Source organism: Crinia signifera, chromosome 2 (genome assembly GCF_055691185.1).
Source record: "Crinia signifera chromosome 2, ASM5569118v1, whole genome shotgun sequence".
Classification (NCBI taxonomy): Eukaryota; Metazoa; Chordata; class Amphibia; order Anura; family Myobatrachidae; genus Crinia; species Crinia signifera.
This window is the reverse complement of record NC_139218.1, coordinates 339,555,729-339,582,998: the sequence shown is the minus strand read 5'-3', so window position 1 is coordinate 339,582,998 and position 27,270 is coordinate 339,555,729. Positions and strand designations below refer to the sequence as shown.

Here is a 27,270-nt window from a genome sequence, read left to right as displayed (position 1 = left end):
TCTGGGAGATGCAACACAGGTAGACATAGTAATAACTCGGGTTTTTAGACAGTGCAAAAGGGGTATTAAGCCCTGTACACTTTGCGATAAAGGCTGACAATATGCACAATAACAATATTTTTAATATCTTGCATAAAGTTCAGTCTGTATGGACGATAGGAATACGACCTGCAAGAGCGTGCATCGTTGTCTGTACATGCAGTCCAATTTTGCTTATGTAGTTTTCTCATCCTAACCTTCTGTTTATGCTCCCTTCTGTGTCACTCCTGTCTGTCTGCCACTGCCCTGCATTTTAGAACGTAATCTCCCTCTCTCCTCAGGTGTATTTTTTAAAGAATATGGGGGAAATTTACTAAAGGAAATTTGTAAAAATAGGTGTATTTGTATCCAGAAATACACTTTTTTTGACATTTACTATCCCGAAAATACAGCAATTCGTAGTCGTATTGATGTGCTATCAATATGAATACGAATTGCCGTATTTTCGGGATAGTAAATGTCAAAAAAAGTGTATTTCTGGATACAAATACACCTATTTTTACAAATTTCCTTTAGTAAATTTCCCCCTATATCTCTGCCACTTTTATAATTGCATCAGTTTCCACTGCTGCAACAGTCTTTAATTTACCATGTACTTGCACTAGTTAGCATGTGTACTGTAAATGGTTATTTTCTTTGTATTGTCAGGCGCTGCAGAACCCTTGTGGCGCCATATAAATAAATGATCATAATATGACTACATTTTTTTCATAAAATAAGAGGTTCACTGGTAAAGCAAATGTTTCATCTTTATCATTTAAAATCATTCAGTGTGTATGCACTATCGTTACAAATCGTTAACAATATCATGGTCTGCCTTTATCGCACATTGTGTATGCAGCTTTAGTGTTATTTCTAATAATGTCCTTGCTGATGTCAGTTTAGGGGATTGAATACTTTTGAAAGCCACTGTGTGCCTAATATACACACATGCAAACATATATACATATATATATATATGCATCTTTAGGAATCATGACAGCAGTATTCTATTTGAGAATCAATACTCTGTGGCACTTTTGTGCCTCACGTAGGGATATTAGAAAGGTATGACATTCTATCACTATATATGGCACACTGAATGAACCACACATACAAAAAGCCACACTGTCTTTTAACACCCCTTACAAAATACTTTTGAGGTCATTTTCACAATGCAGGTTGTGGGACCCACATACAGTGTCTCTCAAAGTGCTTTGCATTTACACTTTGGTTATGAATATACAAAGTCTCCTGTAGAGTGGGATACACTCGCTACTTGAGAAGTTCCTCTTCGTATTAAGCGAGCATCTTGGGAAACAAAACAAGCAATCGCAGAGACCCGACATCAAGGTACACAGATATAGATATTTAAAAAAAAAAAAAAAAAAGCTTAAAATAATTAAAACAAGTAACAAAACACAAAGTCTTCTCCCTCGACAAGCAGCAAGGTTCCCTTCACAGTACATTACTCTTCACTGTTAATAGAGGGAGGTCCTCTCACAACTGATCCTGGATGTACTTACCAAACACTGAACAAAGTTAACCATTTACTATAAAACCCTTATCCACCACTGTATATCCTCCTCATCTTAATTTAAAAATTGGGAAAAATGTAGCAGCACGCCACCAGCAATGTCTACAGTGCGTCCCTCCAAGAGTGGTGGATATGCCATGGCTGCCATGTCTGTTACGTTATGGCAGTCACACCTTGTGCAAATGCCACTACTGGAGTGTTTCTGGGCAAAAGGGCTTAAGTGTAGAGAAAAAAAATAAAAATGTTTTTGTTTTGTTTTCCCCCTCCCCCCTCCTCTTGATAACACTTGGACCAGGGCAAGTATGGAGTGTGTGGAGACTGTGTGTGTATGTGTGTGGAAATGGCAGGGGTATATTATACACACATGGAAAGAGCAATTTTAGCTTTTCACAGCCTCCTTCTCTTTGCTCTCTGTGTCCTCGGGGTAAGCGTGCCAAGTCAATCTCTCCTCATAAAATGCAATAACTATTTGTGGACACTTCACATTGGCTTCTTTAGCTAGCACCAGGTCAGCTTCGTCAGAGTCTTTCCTGTGGTGAAAAGGGGACAGATTATTAGATTCAGTGGGTGCGTCTGCTATAACAATCTACAAAATAACGGTACTTATGTATTATCTGGGCTGCCGATTTTTTGATTGTATGCCTTAACTTAAGGCATACAATCAGTGCGATGCGATATCGTATCGCATGCGACCATATCGCATGCGATGCGATGCACCCGATTTTTCCATAGGATTCAATGTTAAAATGGACTGAGTCCATTTTAACATGGAATTCAATGGGAAAAAGGGGTCCTTTTCATACCCCTACTATCCAAGTGGGCATGGAGTTGGATATAAACCTGTGGCGAGCGTAGCGAGCCACCGAGCCCGAAGCGTGGCGAGCGAAGCGAGGGGACGGTATTCTGTGTCCCCTCGCCACAGGTTTATATCCAACTCCATACCCACTTGGATAGTAGGGGTATGAAAAGGACCCCTTTTTCCTATTGAATTCCATGTTAAAATGGACCATTTTAACATTGAATCCTATGGAAAAATCGGGTCCATCGCATCGCATGCGATATGGTCGTATGCGATGCGATGGACCCGATTTCAAAATCGGCAGCCCAGATACTACATAAGTACCAAATAACAAGTAACTCCCCAGCTCCAGATTTCTTATAATCATCATTCAGATAATTTGCAACAATACACTATGCCCATTTATATGGATGATGTTCTGTCAGGCCAAAGAGTAAAGGTACCCCCATACACTAGTGCAATTTGGGACCATTTCACCCGATTTGGAAGGATGGGACAGATAAATCACGTATTGAGTGACTAATCTTATATGTGTTTCATTTCCGCTTCTGGTCTGCAGTTCCATAAGCATCGGATCGCAGTTCGCCATGGCTGCCACAAAGATCTAGTGGCAGTCAATGGCATCGCATGGAACACATCTTATTCAAAATGATGTATCCTATGCGATCAAGGTATTGCATGCAAAGTTCACATGAGATACCTTGCACAAGTGCATGGGGCCTTTAAACATTACAAAGTATAAATCATTCACTTAAACTATTAAAAAAAAGAAAGGGGGGGGGGGGGGATTTATTGAGGAAGTATACCGATTCAAATTGCTCACAGGACAACAGTGTATGAGAACACACGTCTGGTGACCACAGAGCAAAGTGACCTCAGAAAAGTAATTTACAGATCACATAGAAAACTCATTGGGTCAATTCTATTAAGTAGGATTTGTATGCAAAAGAAGCACTGCAGGAGGCACTTAAGTCAGAAAATGACGGAACTCGCGACTGAACACCCGCAAGTACCAGCGTTCTAGCAGGGAGCTCTCTCCTGGCGCCATTCATAGTGCAGAGAATTAAATTGACCCCCAATGTCAAAGTTTATGGTAAGCACGACTAACCCTACGTTGCCTGGATCCATCCTTTCTGGAAACGGTTTAGCATTTGCATATTGCGCACAGCGAGTTGAGAAATGCATGTGTAAAGACCCCAACGTAAGTTCCTGGAGTGTCTTCTTCTGTGACATTTGGACTAATTACATTTTAAAAATTTCCTCTAGATACCATTTCACCAGAAAGTCTGCATCCGCTGTACCTGGAAGAAGTACACAGAAGACTACTTCTACTTACCATTTCATAAGGAACATAAGCTCTCCGCAGGAGTCTGTAGCGCCGATAATCTTTTCAGGTTCAAGACCCCTTTCAAATCCTCGTGCAATATCATTGCTCTGCCACAGGTAAAAAAAAATAGAAGTAACTATGGGTGTAAATGCTTACACAAGACTTGTCTTGTCCGCAAAAAGATATTCGTGTAAGTATTATGAGAGCTGTTTCTCCGCAAAGTTGGTGAAATCTATTTTGAAGCTGAATATAAATGCATTTGTCTTTCTTTTAGAGCTGCAACATTTGAAATCAGTAAGAGAACCGTTCAAGAATCTCACTCTCGAAGCAGCAAGCAGAGTCCAAGATGCAGTCTTATATTTACACAGCTTCTCCCATGTAATAACTGGTGTCCGTTTATGGAATTTCCCCAGCACATCCTGTATTGTCACATACATGCAGAGAACCAAGAAACCGCTACTCTGCTAGACATGTGCTCCTATTAGTGTGGATTCATTACAGAACAGCCAATTAGTGCAACGTATCCAGGACACCATCCTTTAATTCAGAGGTGAGCAATAAACAGATCAGCTGTTGATGAACTACACATCCCAGCATGCCTTACATCAGTTTCAGCATGGCCAAATAGCAAAACTAAGGCAAGGTATGCTGGGATGTGTAGTTCTTCAACAGCTGGTGGGATGCTTACTGCCCACCCCTGTTTTAATCCATCCATCCTGGTTCTGTGTGTGGACTCCACACCTTACTCCTGCCATGCACTCTGTATGGTGCCTCTGCCCATTACACCTCCCTTTCTGTTACGTTATATTAGGTTAGCTGCGCTGGTCAGTCGGAGGTTCTGGTACTCACCTCCCTCCGCTTCTTCGCCCTAAGTTCATCACTCCCAGCTTTTCTTTTGGTGGGTTCTGGCTTGGCTTTGGGTTCACCCTCCTTGGCTTTCTTGTATTTTTTCATGAATTCAGAGATTAACTCAGGGCAGTCCAGATTCCTGTCCGGTTCCCATGTATTATGCTCTCTAAAGAAGAAAAGGGAATATTAATTAAAAAAAAAAAAAAAAAAAGTCTGAAACCAAGTATTTAAATAATACACTTCCCTTCTGACTGTATTCCCGTCCTTCCTCTAGCTGTCATTATTAGTACTGAACAGAGGGGTGACGTGGCATATACGCCTTCGCTGAATGGATATTTGGACCCTTCACATTAAAATCTTCCCAATTTGCATGATGTATGTAAATCAATCCATTGTAAAGGCCCCCATACACTATACGATTTTGGGACGATTTCATCCGATTTCGGCACTTTGGGCCGATAACCAGATGAAATCGCCCCAAAATCGCAGGTGTGTGATGTATGATCCGATCCGATGCGCGGTCCCGTGCGCATCGGACCGGATCAGGGAGGTCGGACGGTCAGCACATAAGATCATCCGACCTCCCTGTATGCTATGCATATGCCTGCCCACCTGTCAGGCATATGCATGCAGACACCGGGGGGCGGGGGAGCACGGCGGGCAGACACACTGACCTGGCCGGCCGTGATCACAGATAGCTGAGCAGCGGCAGTAGTGGGGGCGGGCGGCAGCTCACAAATAAGTTCCCGGCGGGTGATGCTTACCTGGCCGGCATGCTGTGGTCTCAAATACAGTAGTAGCGCTGCCGCTGCGGGACGCACAGCGGCGGCTATTAGATTTTCAAAATAGCTGTCAAATGACCGGCCGTTCTGTGATTGGCTGAGAGCTCTCTCAGCCAATCACAGAACGGCCGGTCATTTGACAGCTATTTTGAAAATCTAATAGCCGCCGCTGTGCGTCCCGCAGCGGCAGCGCTACTACTGTATTTGAGACCACAGCATGCCGGCCAGGTCAGCAATGCATCACCCGCCGGGAACTTTTGTGAGCTGCCGCCCGCCCCCACTACTGCCGCCGCCCGCCCCCACTACTGCCGCCGCCCGTCCCCACTACTGCCGCCGCCCGCCCCCACTACTGCCGCTGCCCGCCCCACTGCTCCTCACCGCCCTGCAGCTCCCCATTTGTTTTACATGTGATAAATCGCATGCGATTTATCACATGTAAAATCTGGCTCATCAAGTGCCAAATTTTATGTGAGCCTCCCGGGGAGCTGCCGGGCGGCTCACAGGAGAATTGGGTCCGACTTGTCCTAAGGACAAGTCGGCCTAATGTATGGGGGCCTTTAGAATTTGAGTAGGGATTCAGTTACAGTGTAAAGCTGCTGCGCGATGACAAGGCTTCCTATTCATTCATTTACAAATATAGCCCAGGACTTGATACACAGTCACTCAAGAAGTTTACATCCAGTAGCGGCCACTTTGCAATATGGTAATCTCTGAATCTAGTCGGAACCCAGTTCACTTTTAATGTACTTCCCACCACCCAAACACTACTAGTTTGTTTTTAACTCTAAATGGAGTTCATACGTTAACTCCAGTTAGAACTAATGGATGCCTGAAAACGTTTGCAGCTTAAGTGTAACCAAAAGTGGGGAAAAAACCCCAAACAAACCAATATCAATAGGTTGGCAACATATGGTCTACATGGTCAAAGGGTCGACACAAGAAATCAATCTACATGGCAATGGTAGAAACATGAAAAGGTCGACATATTCCTCCCCCCATATTTTACTGTGTACATGGACTCGGTAACGTATGCAGAACACAGCGAGACACCTGGCCTGAGGCATGGAGAGTGAAGCTGTGTCAGCTAATTGAACGTGCATGTGCCCAGGTGTTGACACTGACACAAAAAAACCCAGTGAAAACTCATGTCAACCAGATGTATCAACTTGGAGATGCCATGGGATATAAACAAAGCACACTGTGCTAACTGAATGGTGTAATGATTGTGACAGTGCGAAGGGCTGAATACAAGAAAGTAGGACATTATACTTTCTATTGCTCCATTATTGGACCGCAGTGCCTTACAATGTGCACACAGAGAAAACCAAGCAAAACATATCCAGTACAAAAAATGTCAACTTGGAATAAAAGCACTAGTTCACAAACTATGTACGACAGCAACTTTGTTTGTGCTACAGTCAGCGAGGAACCCAGTTTTTAAAACTGAGCAGGTCTTTCAGGATGTGCTGAAAGACATAGATCTTGTGGTGTGCATCGCAGCAGCCAATGACAATTCATTCTCACAATCAATCACCAGAGTCACTGTTTCTTTATCCAATCGCCACCGGAGATCACCGCCCTCCTCTCCCAACCAGCATCCAATTATAGAATATAAATCTAGCACTCTAATTATGAGGGCCCTAACTACCATAGCAGATCAGCACCACCCGAGCCCCGCTGATTACACTGAGATTTCTGTAAAGGGCAAACTTAACCAAACCATACAAAATTCAAGATTTTGCATGGCAAAATGCAGATTACTTACTCTGAGAATCCTTTCCATTTAAGAAGATATTCCACTTGTCCTTTAACCATCCTCCGATCAAGGACTTTTTCCACCACATATTCTTCTTCTTCAGAGGATGAGGAAGCATCGGATGCTCTTTTGTTCTTTTTCCCCATCTTGGTGCCCCTATTGGGTCTCGCCGCTGGAACATATAAAGAACATATAAAGAACAGGTAGACTACTCTGCTCTCAGGGTTATGGCACTATAAATTGCAAAATTTAAAAAAATCAGAAAATGTAAGATGAACTGAATAAACCCTTGTGTGACACAGTGAAGTCTGACAGTATCTACTACTAGTGGTAAAAAGAGGCAATGCTTCATTAAGGCAAAGCATTTCTGATACGGAGACCAACATGCTGTAGGTATTGCGGATATTCCTCTTGAACATATTCCCTCCCATTCCCTTGAATGTTTATTCTGCAATTGGACTAGCTTTCAATTTAAGGATTTCAGACAGCCTAATAGGTATGTAACCCTAACAAACCATACACCCATTGTCCATAGGATGGCAACATATGGTCGACATGGTCAAAAGGCCGACAACAGAAATAGATCTACATGACTGGTAGAAACTTGAAAAGGTCGACATGAGTTTTTTTTTTTGATCTTACCATCTACATGGACTCCAATTAGAGCTCAAGACGCCAACACAATGCCAGCTACATAAGGACAAGCGATCCAAAAGCATTTTTTTTTTCTTAACCCTAAGTATTATTATATTATTATCTTTCAAGTATTGTTCAACTTTCAAACAAGTGGCTATATCTCAATAGATATCCATACCATTATACAATGTCTGTGGGCTTTAGCTTAGATGACTGTGCTCCTTTGCTGAGAAATTGTTTGTCGGACCTCCCAGTAGTAGACGCGCCTGGGGACTAGTGGTCTAGCCGTGTTTCCCAAACCTTCCCAGGCAGCAGGACCATATGGGATAGATCGCATGCAATATATTCCATGCAAAAGGACCGAATGCGATCTATCCCATATCCATTCATATACATCCCGTTCCGCCTGGAGGCTGGACGAGTCGGAGGTCGGACTTACAAGCAGTCTGATCACATGTGCTTCAGATGTCAAACATCTCATTTGGCCACTTCTCAACTGATTTCTCGGCCTAAACCGTCTTAATTGGGTGAAAAAGTGGCCAAATTGGACAAGTGTATGGCCAGCTTTAATTTTGATCACACTTCTGGAGGGTCCAGGGAGAAACGTGAAAAACTCATGTTGACCTTTTGACTGTTGCCCATGTCAACCTAATGCTTGTGTCGACCTTCCAACCTTGTCGACCTTAGCCACGTTGAGCTATGTCAGGTGTTGACCTTCAGTGGTTGATCCAATGCATGTACTAGATTGCATCTAGTATAAAATGAACGGAGAGCATTGCAGCGTGTATGGGTGGCTTAAATCCCTCCTAGTGCGTAAAGCTACCATCTCCCGGTACTTATGTATTAGCAGGGCGCCCATTACGTAGTTTGCGTAGTGGTGTATTGAGAATAGCAATACTCCACTATGCTGGCTACGCAAATTACGTAATTTACGTAAACTAAGTAATTTACGTAACTGGAGCTGTGCTAATACATAAAGGATCATATACCCACTATACACGTCATACCCCCATTATCCACGTGGGCGTGGAGCTAATTGTATAAAGTGTGGTGAGCGCAGCGAGCATCCGAGCCCGAAGCATGGCGAGCGCAGCGTGCCCCGCTTTGGACTCGGTGGCTCGCCACACTTTATAAAATTAACTCCACGCCCGCGTGGATAATGGGGGTATGACGTGGATAGTGGGTATATGATTCTGTAAGTGGGTGTTGTGTGTGTAGTGTGTGTGCCTGTGAAGTGCATTATACTTACCTGAATGATGTCCCCGGCACCAGCGTTCCAGCTCCTCCGGCACTCGGCTCCCCATCAGCCATGACAGTCCCCGCAATGTAGGCAATTAGCGTAGTGCCGCTGGGGGAGCAGAGAAAACATGTGATGCTCCCCCAGCGGCATTACACACATTGCTGGCATGACGCGTCTGCGTCTCCTCCGTCCGCCGGGATATCCCCCCTCCGTGCGGCCGCTGATGAAGCTCCGACGGCCACCCTTCAATCCGCTGGGATGTCCCCCCCTCCATCCGCCGAAGCGATCTCCCCCCTTCGCAGGCCGACCCGCCGTAAGTAAGTTCCTTATTAGCAGGGCGCCCAGCAATGGCTACGCTGACAACATAGCCTAAGCTACGTTGTCAGCATAGCGTAGCCGGGCGCCCGGCTAATACATAAGTACCCATCTCCCCACACCCAGCCTGTGTTCGGGATGCTAGGGACAGCAGCCTAATTGAGGCAGATCTCCTGCCAGTAGTCGGGATGCCGGCGTCGTTACCGTAAACACCAGCATCCCAACCATCAGGATGCTAAACGCATCCAGTGCGGAGGCTTAGATGCCATTAAATGCGCACTGTGGCCTAAACATCTGGCAAGCAAAAAAGCTGTCAAAATATGACAAATGCCCAGTCCTGGATTAGCATTCACAAGTAACATTGTCATAACGTACAGCACGCTGCGTACAGCCTCTCTGGCTGTATTAGATATGCTGCGCATCCAAACTCCCTTCCCCGATTATGCAAATCTATTTAAAACTTTTCCACCTGACAAAAGCTGATCAGCTTCAGGTTGTATTTGAGGGGAGATACCTTTGACCCATTGTTCAGTCTATCAATATACTCTGGTGGTCTACAGAAATGAGGCTTCCATTATACTGCTATTGCAGAAATGAGCAGTAATCACTGGCATGGGCAGAACCCATGTAATTGCTCTGGGATTCTTAGCTACTCCGCTAATTATTAGGCATTCCCTATAGATTGTAAGCTTGCGAGCAGGGCCCTCCTACATTTTGACTGTCTGTAAATACCCTGTTTTGTTGTATCACTGTACCCTATGTAAAGCTCAACGGAATATGCTGCGCTATATAAGAAACTGTTAATAAATAAATAAATAATGACATACTGTAACTACACCAACATACAGCTGTTTGCAGGATACTGTCAAGTAGGTCAACCCTATTTAGGTTGACATCTGAAATAGGTCGACATGGCTAAGTCAACCTTTTGACTGTCAACCTTACATTGAGGACCTAATGCTTATGTCAAACCTTAGCCCTGTCGACCTATTTCAGGTCAACGTGGCTATGTCAACCTTAGCAACGTCGACCTATTTCAGGTCGACATGGCCCTGTGGTTAACCCAATGACCCATACCCCTATTTGCTTATCGCAATACCTCCCAACTTGACCTCTCTGCTCTGCACAAGATCTGTCTCATCCACACTCATTACTTGCTCCCATTCACTACGGCAAGACTTCCTTTGGGCTGCACCCACTCTGTGGAATGCCCTCCTGTACACGAATACCCCTTTCACACCAGCCTAAATTCTCGGCTAGCGCTGGGGGTGTAAGGTTCCTGGGCCAAAATCCCGATAAAATTTACCAGGATTTCTACCCTGCTATGGAGCAGGTTTGTTCCAGAGTTCAACCCGGGGTCCTGACCGGTGTGAAAGGAATAGGGATACTAACCCAGGTTGCCGGTCCTCGGTGCGTGCTGTCAGGCGGGGGATCCACAAAGACATGGGTGCAGATTACAGAACAGGCGGCGGATGAAGATGACACAGCTCTCCTGCGCCCTTACTGCAGCCGGTGAGCTGCGTCATCTGTGCCCGCCGTCTGACCTGTCATCCACATTTGCATTTTCTGGTGTGAAAGGGGTATAAATGTGCACTTAAAGTCTTCAAACCATCAAGCATTACCTGAGAACTCACCTCTTTAGGCTTGCTTATTCAATTCCAGATCTGCCCTCAGTTATGGGGCTATCCTTCTCAAATACATCCCATCTATACAGTCCACAAATAACCTAAAATGTTCTCTTTATTCACTTCACATCATCTTGACATTTGGCTAATAACCTTGCTGTGTGACATCACACAGCCCACCAAGACCCTTTACAAGCTGGATGACCAATAGGAAATAGGTAGCACCTGTCCGTCTACATTAATTCTAATTCCCTATAGATTGTAACCTTGCAAGTAGGCCCTATATAAGAAACTGCTAACAAAATAATGAAACAAGGAATTGCTACTGATAAGTAACAAACTGAAAAAAGCGTCACCAGCTGGATATTGTAAGCTTGCAGCAGGGCCCTCCTACCTCCAAGTCTGTCTGTTGTTACCCAGTTTGTCTTATCACTGTCTACTATTGTAAAGCGCAACGGAATCTGCTGCGCTATATAAGAAACTGTAAATAAATAAATAAATAATATTTTATACACGAGCTATTGTGTGTAAAGGATGTGCTGGTCCTACACAGCATAAGCTTCCGGCAACTAAAATTGTTTCTGGTAACAGAACTGTGGTTACTGACCCCACGCGCAACTCCATAGTAAACCACCAATTAGCATATTAAAAAACCATGTTCTGCTCATGAAACGCATATATTGCACCAAAGTGGTAAGGATTAATTTTTTTCCATTTGCCTGTCTGTCTGCCCTACTAGTGAAAGGGTTAAGCTTGATCAATGTTCCCCACCTCCTCCATCTGGCTATACAGCAGCATAGAGAACAGGAGAGCTGCAGAGGCTGGCCTCCCCTCCCCCACACGTTTGTGGGGGAGGGTAAGTGGAGGAGAGGAAATCAGATACAGCCTCTGTTGAGGACAGAAAGCTGTAGTCTGGGCTGCAGACTCCAATGCACAAGCGAATTGACTAGGATTATTTCCCCTGTCCCAAATATATAGCACCTTTAACACTTAGCATGGGCACATGCTATAAATGAGTTACTGGGAATATTATTCAAATAAAGCAGTAGAACTAAATTTTCAGTTACTCTTTATTTGAGCTTGGAGACCCCTCTGCATCACCCAATATGACTTTTAAAGACCCTGCCACTCACGTTAGTGACCTTATAGCCACTGACAACTACTTCATACTGTCTGTAATTCAACAACCACAAATGATGAATACACACCATGGAAGCTCTGCAACGCGACATTAACTGCTGTATTTATACTTCTCAACAATATTGTATATTTCCCTAGACCCATGAACATAAACAGAATGGTGTCCAAACATCAATTAGTAAAAGATATGAACAGGAAATCGTAAAGTCTGGCTCAATAATGGAGAGGGACCTGCTGGCATTAGGTCGCTGTGTATAAGCCGGGAGAGTCCCACCAGCATGCACAATGAGCGACGTCTGGGGCACTGGCTGTACAGCTGTCAGCACACCCGGACCAATAGTGAGTCTGACAACTGCATTCTCCACAATGCATAAGCACTGCTCCCACGCATGACGTTACAACACACGTTTACCGCGGACAGAGCGGTGTAGGGTTTCATTCTAGCACGGCTGTGGCCACAGTAACATCTCAGTGTATTATAATGAGCTGCCTGTAATCGCAGGGAGCTTGTACTTGCTTTTCCTGCACTGTGGAGATGCAGCCGGTAAAGGTTACAGGAGCAGAGGCTGGCCATCTGAGCAGTGGGGCAGAATCATGGTTCTCACACTGAAAAACTGAAAGCATAACCTGCCTGGTGGTTCTTAAAGCAATGTATCATTTTGTACAATGCCGGCTAGATTGCTCAGCGCACAGTGCTGCGTGCTGAGCGATCTGTCAGTGCCAGTGCTCTCCGGTGAGAACAATGACCGGCGCTCTAACTAGATATATCCAGCGCACAGGTTCTTAATCGCCGGGCGATACCAACAGCAGCCCATCGCTACGGTCTCTGCACATGGAGCGATGTAGCTGCATTTTTATAGGTGATCTAATCAAATTAAGTCAGATCGCTTAGAAAATGCCCTGAAATCGCCCCGTGTGTAAGGCCCCATAAGTGATATTAAACTATACTGCTAATTTTGGCCCTTCTGAGTAAGAACTTTTAAAATATCGCTTAGGGTGTATGTTCAATATCTTTAACAAAGCATTCTGCCACGCGTACTTAAATTCCTCCCCTCCACCCCATGCTTAGTGTAAACAAGGCCAAATAAAAAACTAACAATGGGGGGAGACTGACAATGGGTTTCACGGCACAACCCGGGGATGTAAATAAGGCCATTGCTGACTGGAATACTATTGACAATTTAAACACGTGTTGTGTTGGGTAATTATTTTTTGAGCGTAATATGAATGAAGCACCTGCGAAAACTAAACAGGATCGGTAACAGTTGTGTAGTCTGCAGCTACAAAGACTGAATGGAAGGTTATCAGGACAAAGAGCAGCAGGCGCTCGTTCCTGTTCTGCTGTGTTCATGTGCTTTCAGGGTAAGGAGACAATGCTAAGGTCTGCTCACCTCATTTATACCCCTTTTACACCAACGAAAAACCCAGGTCGGACCCAGGTCAGTGTTGGTGTAAATGGGACCAACCCAGGTCCATTGACACTGGTCTCCTACCCAGGTCCTGACCAGGGTTGAACACTGGTCGGACCTGGGTCGTGAGCGGTGTAAATGGTCCCAACCCAGGTCGGGACATCTGGGTAGTGCTGAAAGGATACCAGAAGCATGGGACTCCTTTCCGTAAGTCAGTAGCATGCGTTCTACAGTGCATTGCAGCAGCAAAAGACAGCAACCCGTGCGGACAGTGCACACAGGCTGCTACCTGGCACTCCACAGGTGGACCTGCCACAACCCTATCTGGCACTAGGATGCAGCGCTGTCAGGCAGTAGTGGGACCAAGAGCTTAAAGGAGGAGGGTGCGTGATGTGCCTCCCACTCCAGTGACTCCATTTTTTAAGGGATATATTGTATACTCTACCTACAGAAATCATTTATGTTTGTTTTGGGGGCTGGGGGGAAGGGGTATGGATTGTATGGTCGACCTAAAGATTGTCGACAGTCATAAGGTCGACATACTGCAAGGTCGACAGGTGTCTAGGTCGACATGGGATAAGATCGACAGGTCATCAGGTCGACACAAGCATTAGGTCGACATGGTCTAGGTCGACAGTCAAAAGGTCAACATGGGGTTTTTCACTGTTTTTTTTTTTACCCGAATGTCAACATAGTCGACATGAACACAGTTTTAAGTGTCCATGCACTCGGCACACTATTTTATTCTCCCACAATGCCCCAGTGCAGTGATGGCTAACCTTGACACTCCAGCTGTTGTTGAACTACACATCCCAGCATGCCCTGCATCAGTTTTAGCATGGCCAAATAGTAAAACTGTAGCAGGGCATGCTGGGATGTGTAGTTCAATAACAGCTGGAGTGTCAAGGTTAGCCATCACTGCCGTAGTGGATATTAGGGCATGAAATACCGCCTGTCGGTATATGTCGGCTCATTAAACAGTGGAAAATCCTATGCCGACCTAATGCTTGTGTCGACCTAATGACCTGTTGACCTTGTCCCATGTGGACCTTGCAGTATGTCGACCTAGTGGTGTCGACCTAATGACTGTCGACTATCTTTAGGTCGACCAACTAACTGCTGCTGCAGGGGCAGAGGACTTGGGGGAGCACATGGGTGATGCTGCACTTTTATACCGCTATGTGCGCTTCATCACTGAATATAACTTTTTGAAAAAATATTTTGCTAAATAAACCAACCAACATTTTTCAATGCTAACTTTTCATGTCTTTTAATTTTTATTTAAATCATTGAGGGAAGGTTGGCTGGCAGTTTATCAGTCCTAAAATTGACATTTTTAATGTCATCCATAGGGAAAAGCAGGGCTGACCCAGGTTCAGTGTAAATGGTGCAGACCCAGGTCCGACCCAGGTTGAAGTGCTGTGTAAATAGGGTATGAAGCAGGGTCCGACCCTGGAAACTTCCGTGTTCAAAGACCAGGGTCCGACCAGGGATTTTGGTGTAAAAGGGGTATAATTTACCTAACAAACTATATTCCTGTACAGTATGTACAAATAAAATGTGGCAAAATGCTGAGCTGTAACAGGAGGACTGAAACCTTAGGTAGTCTCCATATACCTATAGATTGTTACCTCCAAGTCTGTTACCCAGTTTGTTTTATCACTGTCTACTATTGTAATGCTGCCCATACACGCTGCTAAGCGTGCTGAGCCGATGTGTGCTTTGAGGTGCGCGCTCCCGCACACCTCATCGCACAGTACAAAAAGTATGTGCTTGCACATACTTTTTGTACTTAGGTTGCATCAAATTGCATGCACAACACATGCAATGCGATCCCTGCTATTGCAGCCCACAACGCACGCCCGCCCGCATCGGGACGTGTATGGGCTGCTTAAAGCACAACGGAATCTGCTGCGCTATGTAAGAAACTGTAAGTAAATAAATATCTCCATATATAGTCTAAATTGTGCCCCTCCATGCATGCCGTGCGAGTCCCGATGCGAACTGATCGCATTGGGACTCGCATAGCACGGCATATCGCCCCCGTGTGCACACACCATAAGATATTTCCTAACGATATGCACGACAACGTGTATATACACTATATTGTTAATGATGCACGCTCTTGCTGGTCATTATAGACTTAATGTCTGCAGTGCATGCAGTATTATTTTGCCTATTTAGTTTATGTTTAGGTGCATATCATTTAGTGTGTACAAAATAGAACTATAAATGTTTCATAAAACAAGATGGTCACGGGTAAAACAAATGATATATTTTTATCTTTATTGTCCAATAGGGAGTTCAAAGGAAATCGTTAATGATATTGTTGAAAGAGTATATCACATAGCTTGTAGGGTGGCCAATCCCGGGATTCTGGCCTAAAATCCCTGGACTTTGAATCCTGGGAGAGGAAGTTCCAATCCCAGGATTAGTATAAGAATGTGCAATTTAACATTTTTTTTGTAATGCCGGGCAGCGCTGAGCACCGTTAGTATATGGCTCAGACGCTCCTGACCAAGCCAGATGTGCACAGCGTGATGTTATGTCAGAGGTCACTCTACGCAGCACGCCAGCCTTACCGCACCCGGCCACCACACCACCCAAGAAAGAGGTTCCTTCTGCTTCCTGCCACAACCGCCCAGACCTGTGTGTGCAGGGCAGGGAGTGAGTTGGTTCTTATCAGCATTCAAATTCTATGCTCCTATGCAGTTACTACATTCTACTTCCATGAAGAGATTTCTATTTACTTGCTCTTATGCTTTGTACATATGCAGTAAGTGCTCACATTAAGTGCCAAATGTAAAAGGTTTGCTTTAAAATAGAGTATTTGGGCTGGTACTTGTGTACTTTCACGGCTCCCATCGCATGCCATATGTAGTGGCATGCGATGGCATGCGATTTTTAACAGAAATGCATCCAAATTTGTATCAAACATGTTCAATTGCCCCCAAATGTCATTTTTTCAGGCTGTACCATCCCCACTATTAACGCGAACCGGAAGCGTGGCGAGCGCAGCGAGGGGCGGCGGTACGCGTCCTACGACCTTTTCATACCCCCACTATCCACGTCGGCGTGGAGTTGAGAATAGAAAGTGTGGCGAGCCCCGCAAGGGGACGCGGACACCTGTGAAGACCGCGAGGGGACGCGTATACCTGTGAAGGTATCCGTGTCCGCTCGCCACGCTTCGGGCTCGGTGGCTCGCTGCGCTCGCCACACTTTCTGTTCTCAGCTCCACGCCGACGTGGATAGTGGGGGTATGAAAAGGTCGTAGGACGCGTACCGCTGCCCCTCGCTGCGCTCGCCACGCTTCGGGTTCGTGTTGATAGTGGGGGTGGTACAGCCTGAAAAATGACATTTAGGGGCATTGAACATGTTTGATACTAATTTCAATGCATTTATGTTAAAAATCGCATGCGATGCGATTTTTGACCATGCAATGGACATCGTGGGAGCCGTGATTGTACACAAGTACCTTTGGGCTGAAGCATTTCGAGTCAATAGTTTGAGGAAGAACAGAAGCACAGTAGTTAGCACTACCACCATACAGCACTAAGGTCATTGGTCCGACAAACACCATTGTCCTAACTGTGTGGAGTTTATTTGTTCTCCTTGTGCTGGTGTGTTTCCTCTGGGCACTCAGGTAACAAACAAAATAGTTCACACCACAGTGCAAGGAAAAAGACCTACACACATTTTCTGACAAGCATTAACGGCGATAGTCCCTGCAGACTTAATGCTGGCTAAAGTACAATGGAATTCTATGTATACATCATTATGTACATTAATAGCGTTGCTCAAAATTCCTTGCAGCATAGTGCATCATTGTCCTTTTAAAGTAAAAGCCACAATATGCTAGTGCTATTTGGCCAGTTTCACCTGATTTTGAATGATTGGGCAGACAAATTGTCCAAATGCCAATTGTCCGCATTGACCAGATGCGCCGCCCCGTGTGTAACAGATCAGACTTCGGACATGATACACATAAGAGAAATTGTGTGTGCAGCAGCTGAACATCATGGGTGCTTTTGATGAACCTGAGGATGTATCACATCAGTTTTCCCATGAACTCCCTGCATGACATTTTGCATGCAATTTATTGCGGTACTTGTTTCCTAGCACGGCGCCCGTCGGGTTGATCGCATACCTTAAGTTTAAGGTACTTAAGGCATGCGGTCGACCCGATTTTCTGTCAATCACCACTTTATTTGCCGGTTTACATAGGGAACAATGGGAAATGGGCCAATATGGCCAATTTCTCATTGTATATGGTTATAAAGTATGGTTAATGCCCCCCATTGTTAACGCCACCCCACTATTGACGACAACCCGAAGCGTGGCGAGCGCAGCGAGCCCGCGAGGGGTGGCAGTACGCGTCATCCGACCTTTTCATACCCCCACTATCCACGTCGGCGTGGAGTTGATTTTATATAGTGTGGCGAGCACGAAGCGTGGCGACGCGACGCGTATACCTGTGAAGTTATGCGCGTCCCATCGCCATGCTTCGGGCTCGGTGGCTCGCCACACTATATAAAATCAACTCCACGCCGACGTGGACAGTGGGGGTATGAAAAGGTCGGAGGATGCGTACTGCTGCGCTCGCCACGCTTCGGGTTGGCGTCAATAGTGGGGTGGCGTTAACAATGGAGGGCCATTTCACCCATCAGGGGGGGTTTGCTATTAAAATGGGGGGGGGGGGGGTTTGGGGGCTTTTTACATTGATATCAATGTAAAATTGGGTCTCAGGGACCTTTTTACATTGATTCCAATGTAAAAATCGCGTTGATCGCATCGCATGCGATTTGGTTGGCATGCAATGCGATCGACGCGATTTTTCCGACCCGATCAATACAATCAAAATCGTGGGCGCCGTGCTAGGAAACAAGTACCTTTATTGCATCTAGAAAAGGGCACATCAAGTGCCAAGTCAGATGAAGGACTCCTGGGGAGCTTGCGGGGAAGTTCAAGGAAAAACTGGTTCGACTTGAGCTTCAGACAAGTAAGACCAGTGTATGGCGGCCTTAAGGACAAAACTACATTTTATTTCTTATGATTTTAACTAGTGTTGTTTGAGTTCTATTACAATCCCTTACCTACTGTAAGTGGATGACTGTGCAGAAACACTTCAGTACCTCTAAAAATGAAGGTACAATAGCTAATACTACCATTAGTGATATGGTGCATTGTTAATGCTGGCATACTGTATAACGATCACTAAATCTCACACAGCTTCAGAATGACTTTAAGCATGTGTTATTTCTAAAGGGGCATACACATGGGACGATTTCAGAACGGATTATGTCCTTATTGCCCGCAGGAAAACCAAGCGCTTGCACTGGCTTTCCCTAGATCGCGGGGCTTTGCCTATTAAAAATTGGCAAAGCTCCGCTCAGTACACAGGATCGCAGGTGCACCGCGATGTGTGCTGAGCGATCGCGCTGAAGCCCGTCGCTCAGCCAAAAAGCTGGGTACCCCCATGTGTACAGGGCTTTATGGTATGATTGATCTAAAGGTGCCCACACACGCACCGATCCCGGCGGTGCGATGCTATACGATGGGGTGCACGCTCCCGCGGCACCTCATCGCACAGTACAGAAAGTATGTGCTGCACATACTTTTTGTACTAGCTTTTTCTAGCATAGCATCGCATGCACATCGTATGCACAAGGCATACGATGCGATGCTATGTGTGCTAGTTAAGCCCACAACGCACGCCGGGATTGATGCGTCTGTGGGCACCTTTACTAAGATAAAGATTAAAATATTAATTTTTTAAATGAAAGATAAAGCCCTGACCACTCCAAATGATCAGACTTCCCCACGTGCTGCTTAAACGCCGCTAATGCCTCGTACACAGGGGACGATGGGAGAAGTGTGCCGAGCAATCAAATTAAGCATTACTGCACCACAATCTGTCACTGCCAGTGTTCTCAACTGAGAGAACACGGACAGTGACTAGTTATATTGCATGCAGTATAAGTCTAGTCAGGCGATAGCAGGTGGCCATGCTCACAGCGCGATCCGAGCTTCATTCCTAGACAGATCGCTTAGAAATAGTGCTGTAAATGCCCCATCAGACCTTCTCACACACCCCTTAAATGCCCATAAGATCGGCCATATGGTCTCAGACCACACCTTCTGGTCATTAGGTCCACCACACGCCCTCAGGCCATAATACACAAATCCTGTAGTGTTAATAAAGTGTGAGAGTTTACGGGTACTGTACTGACGAATACACTAATTCTCCCCCCCCCCCAGGGTTGAGATCAATGATTTGTGTCTGTACTACCATAATACCCAGTGTCACATGGCACATGGTGTAGTGACATTCCCATTAATTTACATAACATGAAAAAAGTCTATGTGAGGAGATGAGATAAGGATATGCAGGAGAATAGCTAATAAAGGGATTTTGAGACGCATGCTTAGAAGATTCCGAACTTGGTATCTAATGGAAAACAAAATGCGTAATTGCTGATGTAAAAAAGGTGTTTTCTGACCGAAGATAAACTCTTTCACACCAGATAGAATTCCCGGGTTGGTCCCTGTAACAACTCTGGACTAGTGCTGGTGTGAAAGGGTCCAGGTCCAAAATCCAGGGACTGATGCCCCGGGATTTCAACCCTACTAGCTACCAGGATTCGTCCAGGGACCTTCCAGGGTTACTGGCTGGTATGAAAGGTGCAGGGACACGTTCCTGTTTTGCCTATTCTGATTCGCTATGCAGGGCAATTTCCTGTAGTTGTGGATTTCCAGAGACTCTGATTTAACAGAACTTACTCAATGCATCTAACCAGGCCTTCAATTGCTAGAGTCTATTTTATTGCCCTGTCAGGCACAAAGGAAAACAAATTGGCAGTATATGCTCCCACATTTCGTGCATGGGAATTATTGCATTGTGTATGTGTTTTGCACCCAACCCCAAATCTGTACGCTTTGTTTGCTATACACCAAATTTGCTCCAGCCAATACTTGGTGCAAAAAAAGGTTTATTTACATTTCCATCCAACTGTGCACAGCTCGCCACTGCATGGGCACCCAATTCCACCTCTTCAGCACATGTGGAGATGTAACTGAAATGTGTACACTGTATTGCCTGCACTTGTATAAGCGGATGTGGGACCATTTGTAGACAACAAGTAGATAGACAGCCATTAGGTCGACACCATTAGTTCGACAACTCAATAGGTCGACATGCTTTTAGGTATTGCCTGCACTTGTATAAGCGACATGTCATTAGGTCGACACTGCCATTAAGTCGACAGTGTCTAGGTCGACAGTCAAAAGGTCGACATGGTTTTTTCACTGTTTTTTGGCCGAAATGTCGACACGGACACAGTTTGAAGTGAACCGCATCGCTCGCAATGCTTCGGGCACGGTGCCCCGCTGCGCTCGGCACACTATTTTATTCTCCCACCACGCCCTAGTGGACAGTAGGGCATGAAATACCGCCTGTCGGCACATGTTGGCTCAAAAAACTGTGAAAAAAACCATGTCAACCTTTTGACTGTCGACCTAATGACATGTCGACCTATTGAGTTGTCAAACTAATGGTGTCGACCTAATGGCTGTCTATCTACTTGTTGTCTACAAATAGTCCGGATACCGTATAAGCTTGGTTTCAGAACAAGTGCAGTGCAAGTAAGAAAAAAACTGCAAGGTGTTTTCTGTGTGAACCGAGGGGGTGGGGGGGTTGTGTCAGTCTGGGACCACCAAAATTAGTGAGTTTGAAATATTATTATTATTGACAAATTCTAAAACAAATCGGTCATCTCCAATCGCCAGCAAAGGAGAAGTCAAGGCAATAATCCAGACCCAATATGCAATGTTAACTGGTTTCAAGCTGATGTGGCAACTTGAAACCAGTGATTCAGGATTTTGGTATGAAAGGTAACACTTTCAGAAGGTATGGTCAAAATAAAGTAATATATATATATATATATATATATATACATACATACACACACATATATTTTTATATTCGGTACTTATGTATTAGCAGGGCGCCAGGCTACGCTGACAACAAACCTTAGTCTATGTTGTCAGCGTAGCCGGGCGCCCTGCTAATATGTGCCTTTATACTTACGGCAGGCTGAAGGGCGGGCGGCCGGGCGGAGGGGAGAAGATACCGCCAGTACCAGTCAAACAGTAGCACCCGGCGGGGTGGGTAAGACATGTCCTGGCCGTAATTCAGCGTACTGCCTCTGGGGGAGCATTACATGGTTTCCCTGCTCCCCCACGGCAATATGCTAATTGCGTACATTGCTGCCGCCGGGGTGTCATGGAGGAGGCTGCGGGAGGAGGGTAACGCTGGCGCCGGGGACATTTGAACGTTAGGCAAGTATAATGCACTACACACACACTATCAACACACATTTCACACACTAACACAATCATATACCCACTATCCACATGGGCGTGGAGTTAATTTTATGAAGTGTGGCGAGTGCAGCGAGGGGACGCGTGTGCGCTCCCCTCACTTTATAAGATGAACTCCAGGCCCACGTGGATAATGGGGGTATGACGTGGATAGTGGGGATATGAACCATTGTGTATTAGCACAGCTCCAGTTACGTAAGTTACGTAGCCAGCATAGTGGTGTATTGGTTTTCTCAATACACCACTACGCAAACTATGCTAATACATAAGTACCATATATTCTCCTAGCAAATTGTTAGAAAGCCATAAGCAAATATACATTACATTTCATATATTGCTTAAGAACTAAAAAAAATAGCTTTTTTCCCTTTTTGGGTAGAAGTATTTCCTGTTGTAGTGTCATCTGCCACATAGTCCATATTTTAAACAAAGAAAAATAGTCACTGCCCAATAAAACATCTACTTATTTATTAGAAACCCTCACAAACCTGTTGCTTGTAAGAGTAAACTGTATACATGTTCTATTACTCAGAACTCATCATTTGTTAGTTGCCAACTTATTCATGTATAAAGCAATAAGCACAAATGTATTATCAGACCGGGTAGACCAAGCAAGGCATAAGGGGGGGGGGGGGGGGGGGGCAGTTATCACAAAACAGTCAATACAATGTACAATGTGCAGTTGTTGGTTATACCTGGAGTAGCCTCAGTGATGTCCATTATCTACTTCTGAAATGGGTGGAGCCGGAAAACTTAAGTTAAAGAAAGAAAAAAAAGAGACATTTTTGACTAATACACACGTGAATGGTACCGGGATAACAGTTTATTGTACTATTGTGCAGTTTATAACAGACACATATTTAAACAAATCTCCTATTAGTGTAATGCACTGCAAATCATTGGTCTATGGCAGGCATGAACAACTGTGGACACAAAACAGTTTTCTAACAGAGGTCTTGTAGGCTGCCCATGCCCAATGTCTGCCGCATACAGATTGATTCAACCAAGAGAAAGGAAGCTTACACAATTGTGAAAGTGTGGCTAGACGAACTAGTTCCTGATCATCATCTGATATACTTAACGAAAAAATGAGTTTACATCTTGTGTGATTGGAGTGTCAGACAGGGATTACATTTAAGACAATCTCCTCACTGAACTAAATAAACAGATTTCTGTTACAGGTGAGATTACCATGTGAATGAACATTTGGGTGGGCTGACATTTTACATAGCCCAGTGGGGTAAAAGCAAAGAATAATAATGCTGCGTTCTCATTGCCGCCCCTGCAAAATCACGTGTTTTTTGGCGGGGCACAGAGCATCTCAGCTCTGCACCTTAGACCCGGGAAATTCCAGTGTCTGCCCCGTTCACACTGCTTCCCCTGGTATGCCTGCCATCAAGTGTGTGGCATCTAAGAGCAGCTTTGATTGGATGTTTAAAAAGTATCTTTGATTGGCTGTTTAAAAAGCAGCTTTGAGCAATGAAATTAACTTGCTTTTTTGCATTTTGTGAGAAAAACCCGGGTCTCACACTGCCGTACACCCACACCCGTGTATTACCCAGGAAAAACCCTGCAAAAAAAACAGTGTGTAATTCCCGGGGCATAACACCCGGGAATTTCACAAAGACCCTTTCACACAGAGACTCGACACGAGAATTTACTGCTCGCCCTGGCAAATACCTGGGTTTTTGTGGCAGTGAGAATGGGGTATAAGACTTCAGCAGGAAAACCTGTTTTTAGCTGGCCATCAGAACGATTTCAGACACAAATGCACGATTTCGACAGGCCGTGCGATGCATCGTGTGTTTTTTGTGCACATTGTGCAGTTCATAAGGTCGATCCTGTGATCTTATGTGCTGCACATCACCAGTATGCTGGAGTTGCTAGTCATAATTCCATGTGATAAACATGCCACATACAGAACATGATAGATTGCAGTTATGGTGGGTCAATTTGTTTCCAATTCACCGCTATTTGGCAAGTGTTGGCCGAAATCACAGGTCACAGGTATTTATTTGGTACTTATGTAGTATCTGGGCTGCCGATTTCTAAATCGGGTCGGATCGGGCACATCGCATCGCATCGCATGCGACCATCGGATGCGATGACCCGATTTTTCCATAGGAATCAATGTTAAAATGGACTGAGTCCATTTTAACATGGAATTCAATGGGAAAAAGGGGTCATTTTCATACCCCTACTATCCAAGTGGGCATGGAGTTGGATATAAACCTGTGGCGAGCGTAGCGAGCCACCGAGCCCGAAGCGTGGCGAGCCCCGCGAGGGGACGAATACCGTCCGCTCGCCACAGGTTTATATCCAACTCCATGCCCACTTGGATAGTAGGGGTATGAAAAGGACCCCTTTTTCCCATTGAATTCCATGTTAAAATGGACTCAGTCCATTTTAACATTGATTCCTATGGAAAAATCGGGTCATCGCATCCGATGGTCGCATGCGATGCGATGCGATATCGCATCGCATCTGATTGTATGCCTTAACTTAAGGCATACAATCAAAAAATCGGCAGCCCAGATACTACATAAGTACCATTTATTTTGATGCCTGGATAGGAGTTGCAGATCTTAAGATAGATCTTATGTGAAATGACACACAAGATCTATCGCGTGTCTGGGAAGCTGCAGAGGAAATCGTGAGAAGACTGATCTGATGTATGGCCAGGGCCACAGGTTGAAGACCTGTGGTTTAGACTAATATTCAGTGGGTGTGTTTACTTGAGACTATTGGCATCACTGAGCCAATTACTGTTCACAAACGAAGCATATTTACACCATCAACAAAGAATGTTGGCTATTTTTGAGTTTCCATTCATGGCTCTTTCACACTATTTACTAGTGATGGTTCTATCAATAGTGAAAAAATGAATCAATTGTTTCTTATGGGCGTGTTTTTTTACGTTAACACCAGCTACCAATACAATACCGTATTGAAAAAATGCATTGTTTGCATTAAAAATGCATTGCAAATTAATTTAAAGTGTACATTTAACACTTTCATCTACAGCCCATATTCCCAGTCCATACGTGTGAATAAGCATTTTTACAACTTTTGTAGAAATCTGACAAAAGTTTATACAGGTATAACATGGGGGAGATGTATTAAGCCTGATAAAGTGGTGATAAAGTTAAAGGTGATTACTCACAAGCCAATCAACTCCTAGCTGTCATTTTTCAAGCACAGCTGATTGGCTGGTGTATTATCACTTTCCTTTTTATCATCTAACAAAATTTACTACATCTGTCACATTACCCGGCACCTCTTTAATCTGTACACATCAGGCGTCAAGGGGAGTTATGGGCCCCACACAGCGCGATATGCAGGCATTTTCTGAGCGATTTTAACAAATCACTCAGAAAATGCCTGAAAACGCATTTAAATCGCTGTATGTATAGCCGACACAGCGATTTACATGCGCGCCCCCGACGTTCTGAATCTGTCCAAGATTCCGAACGGACCCGCCGGACATTTCAGAGCAGTCGCTCAGAAAGCTCCTGCTCATCTGCCGCATGTGTGGCCGCGGGCAGATGAGCAGGGCTGTTCTGAGCGACTGAAGACGACGAACGCTGCCATCAAGCCCGCAGACGCCACTTCGCTGATGCATACCTGTAGTCCCGCTGACACTGCCTTCTGGTCCGCTGCGAGGGGTCGCAGGTGCGATTCCACTAGCCACCAACAATTTAAATAGTTTTTTGGGGGGTGAGGGCAACTAGCCACCAATGATTTAAAAGGGTTTTTTTCTTTGTTTGTTTTTTTGTGGAGGGGGAACTGGTCACCAATGGTTGATTTGTTTTATTTGCCACTAACCGTTATTTGCTTGAGGGAGGGGGAAGCGACATTATGCCACCAACGTTTATTTACTAAGGAAATTTATTTTATTACATTTATTTAGGAAATTACCATATACCATTATTTTTGTGATGAAGTGCAGTTTTTTACGTCACTTTCTGTGACAGTTGTAACAGATTTGAACTCTCCAATGCTGAATCTCCCATTATGATTCTCTGACACAAATCTCTCTGTATGTGGCTCATTATCTGAGAGAGTGAAATCTCTCGTGCTGAATCTCTGGCACAAATCACTGCGTATGTAGGGCCCATTAGGATTTAGCTGTCCAATCTGTCTGGTGGGAAATAAAAATCTGGGTATGGGAACATACACTGTAAAGCAGACAATAGTCTTCCAGACACATAGGGGGGAAATTTACAAAGATGGGAGTTCTACTTAACATGGGAAGTTGCTATGGGCAACCAATCAGATACTAACTTATCTTCTAGAAGGTGCTAAATAAGAAATAAATTCAGAATGGTTGCCCATAGCAATATCCCATGGGAAATAGAACTCCGACCTTAGTAAATTTCCCCCATAGATTGAATAAATCTTATTTACCAAATTAATCCAAATGATTTTTTTTTGTCTTTTTTTACAGCATAGCTGTCACTTGCTCCCATACACTGCCAGATCTGTGGAAATAGAAGGTGTATGAGTCCCTTTCAGTGCGCAAATAGGCAGCCCAAGTGGGTGATCCCTTCAGGTGTCCTCCCACCTGTTTTAAATGGTACAGAAAAGAAAGAGTTGGGATAAACCCGCTATAGGCACCACTAGTGTGAAGAGGAAATTAAGAAGTGTACATCCCTTTTAGGGAGGTACCGTTCCTCTTCTCCGTGTCAGTCAACCTGGGGTTAACCAGACAGACAGGCTTTAGATCAGCATGTATCTTTGGAATCCTTGTCCTTTTTTCTTCCCCAGGGTGTCTCATCCGGTTTATATGGAATATATGTGTAAAAAAGGAAAATGCATATAGTGCAGTGGTCCAGAGGTACATGAGAAATCCGATTAGGGATGTTCTCATATAAAGCATGGATGTCAGGGGTAATGTCTGGTCCCGTCCGGATTCAGTTCCAAAAGTGTCCCCACCTTGAAAAAGATCGCAGTAGCGATTGAAACGCGTTGGTGATCGGGCTGGAGCCGGGACTGCAGGAGAAGGAGTTCAACATTACCATCAGAGGGGACACTTTTGGAACTGAATCCGGACGGGACCAGACATTACCCCTGACATCCATGCTTTACATGAGAACATCCCTAATCTGATTTCTCATGTACCTCTGGACCACTGCACTATATGCATTTTCCTTTTTTACACATATATTCCATATAAACCGGATGAGACACCCTGGGGAAGAAAAAAGGACAAGGATTCCAAAGATACATGCTGATCTAAAGTCTGTCTGTCTGGTTAACCCCTGATTGACTGACACGGAGAAGAGGAACGGTACCTCCCTATAAGGGATGCACACTTCTTAATTTCCTCTTCACACTAGTGGCGCCTATAGCGGGTTTATCCCAACTCTTTTTCTTCATTGCCAGATCTGTGTTCCCACCAGACAGATTGGGCAGATAAAGCTATAGGCATATACCCAGCATTAGACTGTGGGAGGCG

General features: G+C 44.8%; 1 protein-coding gene across 3 annotated transcripts in view; it reads right to left on the bottom strand.

Moving 5' to 3' along the window:
• Window positions 1-1,010: 1,010 nt before the first annotated feature.
• CBX5 (chromobox 5) overlaps window positions 1,011-27,270 on the bottom strand; it is a 30,009-nt gene continuing 3,749 nt past the window's right edge. For all 3 annotated transcript variants that reach the window (XM_083169552.1, XM_083169550.1, XM_083169549.1), the window contains exons 2-6: window positions 22,508-22,564; window positions 7,078-7,240; window positions 4,531-4,696; window positions 3,691-3,788; window positions 1,011-2,085 (exon numbers count right to left, since the gene is read on the bottom strand). In XM_083169552.1, the coding sequence (XP_083025678.1) occupies window positions 1,935-2,085; window positions 3,691-3,788; window positions 4,531-4,696; window positions 7,078-7,240; window positions 22,508-22,532 (603 nt within the window). In that variant the 5' untranslated portion in view covers window positions 22,533-22,564 and the 3' untranslated portion in view covers window positions 1,011-1,934. The remainder of the gene's footprint in view (window positions 2,086-3,690; window positions 3,789-4,530; window positions 4,697-7,077; window positions 7,241-22,507; window positions 22,565-27,270) is intronic.